Source organism: Gymnodraco acuticeps, unplaced genomic scaffold (genome assembly GCF_902827175.1).
Source record: "Gymnodraco acuticeps unplaced genomic scaffold, fGymAcu1.1, whole genome shotgun sequence".
In the NCBI taxonomy this organism is placed as follows: domain Eukaryota; kingdom Metazoa; phylum Chordata; class Actinopteri; order Perciformes; family Bathydraconidae; genus Gymnodraco; species Gymnodraco acuticeps.
In genome coordinates, this window is record NW_022990699.1 from 1,647,508 (window position 1) to 1,654,436 (window position 6,929).

Here is a 6,929-nt window from a genome sequence, read left to right on the forward strand (position 1 = left end):
AAAAAAGCAACAGAAGGGGAGAAGGAGAGCTAATCGGGGTTAATTGGCTGCTGTTATTTTGACCCGAGGCAGAAAAGAGATAAGAGTGTTGAGAGAAGGAGGAAAAGTGGGAAAGAGAAAGGTATGCTGGGAAAGCAAGGCAAGTTTAAGTGTAGTGTGATTAGTTTTAAGAGGAAAAAGGGATAACATTGTTGGAGCAATGCGATGCCGAGGTGAGTCAGAGAAAGACAGATAGAAAGTTGACACATTGTGCAATACATAATTCACTCCTGCTAAACAGCAGCATGCTTTGCCCATAATTGCGAGCATGAATCACTGCCTACCGTCTGTGTGTCAAGAGGATGAGAGAGGATGGAAAAGGATGACGGAGAGCAGAGACAATGAAAGAAATGTGTGCCGCACTCGGGCGAAGTGCTGTAGATTTGTCTGGAGAGGCTTTGAAAGCATAAGCGTGCAGAGACAGCAAGCATGGGACGAAGAGAAGTAGACTTACATGAAGTTCCTTAATGTTGAAAACAACTATTCAGCTCCAATTTTCTCTGTTTGAAACCAGAGACAGGGGCACTAAAAGGTTCTCAGTGTTACACCCCCCTCTCTCTCTCACACACACACACACACACACACACACACACACACACACACACACACACACACACAACACACACACACACACACACACGCACACGCACACACACACAGATTGTATACACTCACAGCAATGTGAATTTTATCCACATATATAATTAAGACTACAAACATTCTCACAAACACTCACACAGTAACATAAAACACCTACACAAACACGCTGAAACCTAAACAAGAAGTCTACAGCAAACATACAACTGATACAAACACATTAATGTTTGTGATTGTAAAGAAAGCCACATGTCTTTGTTTGTGGGATGTCGGTTGGGAATGAACGTGTGTGTGCGTGTGTGTGTGTATGTGTGTGTGTTAAAGCGGCTGGTGCATTGAACATAGGAGCCATTTGTCTGCCTGTCTGAAGCTATTAAGAGAGGTTTTATTTGAAGCCAGAATAAACCTCCGACAGCCAGAAACCTCTAAAATTAGATTGGAAACGGAAAAAGCTTTATTGGCAGTGTCAGATGACTCTGACCTGGCAATATGTAAACAGACAAGGCCATCGCCATAGAGACAAAGAAATAAACCAGAATATTGTAAAAATAAATACTATAAACAGTGTAAAGGTGCAGCGACTGGAAACTGTAGCTGGAGGTGATTTCAGTCTGTTGAGCTCTCACATCATCGGATTCATTAAAAACCAAGCATCCAAGTTAAATAATCACAAAATGTCTGAGACAATAATGTTGGAGATTGATTTCACCTCATTGTTATGATTACAAATACCTCGGCGCGGTGTGTTAATTATCATTTGGACACCCATGATGTGTGTCCCTAAAGAAATACCTCAAACTGTCAGTGTGAACTAACTTTATAATGTCTCCACAGTCCATCAACACCAGCTTGTCCTGCTATTGGCTGCTGCCATGGCGACGGCCCTTGATTCTTCACACAACCTGGCCAATGAGAGGAGTTCGATTGAAAGCACCTACGAGCTGACCAAGTACCTGGAGTACCAGCTCAAAGAAATCAAAGACATATATGTGAGTCTTTTTATGTGATTCTGTTTCGGTATGATATCTCACAGCAAACACACGTTATCATAAAAACTATAAACAGCAATATGTATAAGAATAACTATCACTGTGGCAACGTAAAAACTATTTGACAATTTGAAAGGTCCTTCGTGGTCAACCTACAGAGAGTTATCCCCTAAATCGGTATCTTCTGTCGAATTTATGGAGCGTGCTAGTTTTGTCAACTTGACTCTCAGCGCTCTCATAGTATCGTTTTTGACTGCAGCAGGAAGTTGTTTTATGAGAAGAAGCTATAAGAACTGACTATACTAAGCTGAGAGACAGATTACAATAGAAGAAGGAAGCGCTGCAGGGCAGGTAATAATACAACAGGATCGAGAAACCTTTTTAAAGTGCTGACAAATCAAGGCACTCTACAGCTAAAATGATATTAAACATTTATTCTTCGTGAAGACCTAGTGTTGAAAGTGGATATGCGTTCCCCAGCCAAACCAATTTGTAAGAAGAATCAAAGCCAAACAGTGATTTTTGTTAAGAAAAAATGTGAAATTTGAACCAGGAGGTAAACTTTTGAATTATTATCGTGACACATACATTTTCCCTGTCTGTTGAAAGAGTATCAATGAAACAGCACTCATTTAACCTCCAAATAAAATGAAGTATCCTAACCTTTGGCTTGTTCACAGCCTTATCCATGTTATGTTACGTGCATGGTTTGTTATACGTCACTGTAGCACTGAAGCTGTATAAAGTGTTGTACAAAGTGTCATATTCATCTGTTCATCCTTCTTCTGATATTTGGTGTATCTCCTCCAGCTGACCTACCTAGGCCCTCCATTCAACGAGAAGGACTTCTCCCCCCCCCGTCCCAACAGCACCGCTCTGACCCTGCCCAGCGCAGCCACCCGCCTGGAGCTGTGGCATGGCCTGGAGAACCAGGCCCGACTGGCCCAGAACCAGAGGGCTTACTCTGTGCTGCTGGCAGCCGTCAGGGAGCTGGCCCGCTCCACCCTCTGCCCCTCCTTGAAGACCTCCCTGCTGCACTTTTGCACCGGCCTGGATGGTCTGCTGGGCTCCATATCCGCACTGATGACCACCCTCGGTTACGCACTACCTCCTTCGTCTGCAAACATGGATAATAACGCTGGAGAGCTGGGGCTCCCTCAGAGGGGGGGCTCCCGACCTGCTCCACTGATGAGCCAGAGCCTCTACAGGGCCAGAGTCGGGACCAGGACAGAATCTAGTCGTGGTAACAACCAGAGAAGAAGCGGGACAAGAGCGGTGACAGCAGAGAGGGAGGATGGCGTCACCGTAGACCTGGTGGGGAAAAGGAGAAGCAAAGAGGGGAGGAGAGCAGAGACGACCGCCGCTGGAGGAAGAAGTGGTGGATCAAGGGAGAGGGGAAGAGGAGGAAGAGGAAGGAGAGGGAGGAGGGAAGAGCCGGAGAACGGGAAAAGGATCGACAGTGAGGAAGTGGACGAGGTGGAGTGGGACGGAGGTGAGGAGAGATGGGGGACGAGAAGGTTGCTGAGTGTCAATGAGGATGGAGAGGACTGGAAGTCTGAACCCAGGGGGGAAGAGTCGCCTGGCACAGAAAACACCGACCATCAATACAGCTACAACATGAACTCTCCTCACATGGACACACTCAGGAAGGAGGATGGCTTTATTGTAGAGAGAAGCAGAGGAGCAACGGCGGAGGAGGAGAAGCAAACAAACATGGAGGCTATCTCGTACTCCTCCACTATTCATCATCAGCGTCGGCCTCCTCGCTCTCTCCTCTCCCCCTCCCTCCAACCTCCCCTGTCCACCCTCTCCTTGCTCTACCAGTTCGGAGCGGGTGAGGAGCACACCCTCCTCTCCCAGCCTGTCCCTCTCTCATTACAAAGGGGCACCTCCCTCCTCTCGCCTCCTCTGACCCCGCTCCTTTCCTCCACCTCCTCTGCCTCCGCTTCCCTCTTGTCGGTGCGACCAACGATGAACGACTTTGCCAGGAAGGTGGAGGGGTTTTGGATATTGAGAGAGCTGCAGAGTTGGTTGTGGCGGTCGGCGAAGGACTTTAACCGCCTCAAGAAGAGACTCAGAGGCTGAGACAATGAGACACAGAAGTGCAGTACATTAAGAAATCTGTTGTTTGCCCAACATCTGAGTGGATCCACATCGAGAGCTTTAAAGGACTACTCCAATGACCATTTGTAATTATTAACTTACCCCGTGGTACCTTAAATACTTGAAGAAAACCTAGTTCTTCTTGCATGCCTTTATGCTGGAAGCAGAATCTAAAAAAAAATGGAAAACTCTTGATGAATTGAATTAAACCGGGACTGTGTTTAACAACAGCAAAACTATATCAAACCATTTATTTACAAACTCTCACAAAACTCATACAGTTTAATCACATTTTCTTGTATCCAACTAAAACTGGAAATGTATTCAGCACAAGTTCTCTTGAGACTTTGACACCGTCTTCGGATTCTATATTCAGTGTAGAGGCATGCACATGGGATAAGTAACTGACATTCAAAAAATCATTTTGAGGCTGAAGTGTTCCTTTAACAGGCAAAAGCACATAAACACATTCATGGTTAACACATTCATTCATACTGTACTGGAATAAGTCAATGAAGCACTATTTGGCAGGTCTCCAGAGGCGCTAATGGAATATAACACACACAAAGCCAACACATTACCAGCACTGTCACCCGCCTGATGTACAACAGCTCATTGAGCGAGACACACTGAGAGTGAGCTGAGTTACCGGACAGAAACAGCTCAACATAAATACCACTGTAGGTGGATACACACACTCACACACACACACTCACACAGATACACCGGGTGACGGGCAGAGAGACAAACAGTGCATTGAGGGAAACCGGATTCGGTGACCACCAGATGTATGAATCAGCAAACATTCATTTTCTCGAAAGGAAGAACTTTTTTTTTTGTAAAAGACAAAGGGAGAGGAGGAAATGACCAGAGCGATGAAGAGGAGGAGACAAAGGGGCAAGAAAAAGAGAGGAAGACGGGATGAGACGTGAGTCAGGCAGGGGATGAGCGCTGGAAAAAGCTGACTGAGGAGTATTGCTGAGTAATCTGATGTCAGCCGGTCAGTTGCAGTAACTGTACAACAGCCACACACACACACACACACACACACACACACACACACACACACACACACACACACACACACACACACACACACACACACACACACACACACACACACACACACGCACTTACTTTTGTATTTTGTGCCTTAACAAACCATTCACTTTTATGCAGCTTCTGATTAAGTGCTCACTTATTCGTACACTTTTTTATTGAATTCAGTCCATAGCAACACATATTTAATACATTCTTAAAGTCTTATAGAATAGAATACATTTCACTAAGAAAATAACACTTTTTGTGTTCAGTGTTTAAGGAAATAGTTTGACATACATTGGGAATTACACTTATTTGCTTTATTGCTGAGAACAGATAGAGATCACTCTCTTAAAACGAAGAGCCAGGAGAACGTTAGCTTAGCTTAGCCCAAAGACTGGAAACCGAGGGAAACTGCTAGCTCAAATCATTCCAAAGGAGGCTGAATCCACCTACCAGCACCTCTAAAGATAATTATTTACCACATAATGTCAACAAAATGTAAAGCACACAAAAGTCATGTAAAATGAACGTCGGCCACATACAACCATGGAACTTTGAATATGTGGTCATTTACACTTGCGCTGGGCAGGTGGCATGAGATGTCCTAAACAAAATGTATTTTTTGCATTTATGTTTGTGTACGGAATATATATTAATTATTATTAAAGTGGTATTGATCTTATTTTCTGATTCTCAGAATCTTGTCCTCCATAAGTAAATCCACACTCTAAATACCAAGCATTAGATAGATTTGTATTTTTTGTTCCTTTTTAAAATATGAAACCGGATACTTTTTCCGTTGGCTAATTACAACTTGTTTAATTTGTTTTTCAGAAACAATATATTGTTCTGTCTTTACAATGTGCCTTAGATGATGTGGCTAAAGGTTATATCTTTATAATATTTATTGAAAAATATGTTTATTTATTTTTCTCCACTGTGAATATACTGTATTGTAACTCAAGAGAGAATAAATATAGCTTTTGTACAGAGTGCAGTATTATTGGTCATTGGGGAGCCCATTGGGAGGAGGAAAAAAAAGGAAATACTTATGGGATTTTTGTTTGCAATGGTTTCAGTTTTATGGGGATGGTTTCGGGTGATTGGCACAAGGGGAGAGGAGGTTGGGGCGGAAAACAAAGGCCAGCTCACATTCGTGACAAAAAAATAGAGCGAGAGAGGCGGGGTATGTATGAGAGAGTTTTTATTTGTCTGCCCTGGTGAAAATTTACGATCTCTCATTTTTCCTTTTATCTCTGTCTTCCCACCTCCCACTGCATCAACCCTCCTCCTACTTAGCTTTCTTTTCTCATCACGCTATCTCACGAAGATCCCCTTCCCCAAAAAAACATCCCTCTGACCTGTGACAGTGAGGGACTTACAGGAAACAAGCACAGGTACAAACACAGCCCATCATAATCCCCCCGACCACCGGCTCTCTTGTTGTGTCTTCAATCTTTGTCACCACCTTTCACTCTTATCATTTGTACTCTTGTGTCAGACTCTTTGTTGTGCTTCTTTACCTGTTATCATTTTTCATTCTTTTTTTATTTTGGTTTTATTGCTCCCGAATACACTTTGTTCCCACATACTCGGCTCCCTGGCTCCCCTTCTTGCCCCAGGCCAGATATTAAAGGATCAAGGAGAATATCCCCTCCATTACCTCCGACACCTGCACACAACGACACACGCCCGCCATGAAACACACACACACACACACACACACACACACACACACGCACGCACACGCACACACAAATGTGGACCATATGCTGACAAACAAGTGCACACCTTAAAACACAGCATGAGCTGAGCAGGATGTGACCTTTATGGGATGTCGATGTAGTCAACACTGACACATCACACACACTCTCACTAAGTGGGGGAAAGGGTTAACGCTGACACATACACAAGATGCTGTATGTTTTTTACATTCAGTAAGCAAAGACTGAGGGTCCGCGAGTAGTCAACAAAGGAAGCTTTGTATGGTCTGTGTGTGTTTGTGGGTGTGTGTGTGTGTGTGTGTGTATTGTTTGCCCGAGTGTGGGCTCGCAAGTGCAGCACGTGTGTGAATCATTATCTCTGTGTCAGAAGTTTGTTGGAATTAGGCTCGTCATGCGTAACAGCCATCACTCAGCGTCTCTTTCTGTCTCTCTC

General features: G+C 44.1%; 1 protein-coding gene across 1 annotated transcript; it reads left to right on the top strand.

The window, feature by feature from the left end:
- The first annotated feature begins 1,296 nt into the window (after positions 1-1,296).
- Positions 1,297-3,964, top strand: clcf1 (cardiotrophin-like cytokine factor 1). Its single transcript, XM_034230708.1, has 2 exons — positions 1,297-1,625; positions 2,436-3,964. Exons 1-2 carry the CDS (start codon positions 1,509-1,511, stop codon positions 3,708-3,710), a joined length of 1,392 nt encoding a protein of 463 aa, XP_034086599.1. The 5' UTR covers positions 1,297-1,508; the 3' UTR covers positions 3,711-3,964.
- Positions 3,965-6,929: the final 2,965 nt, after the last annotated feature.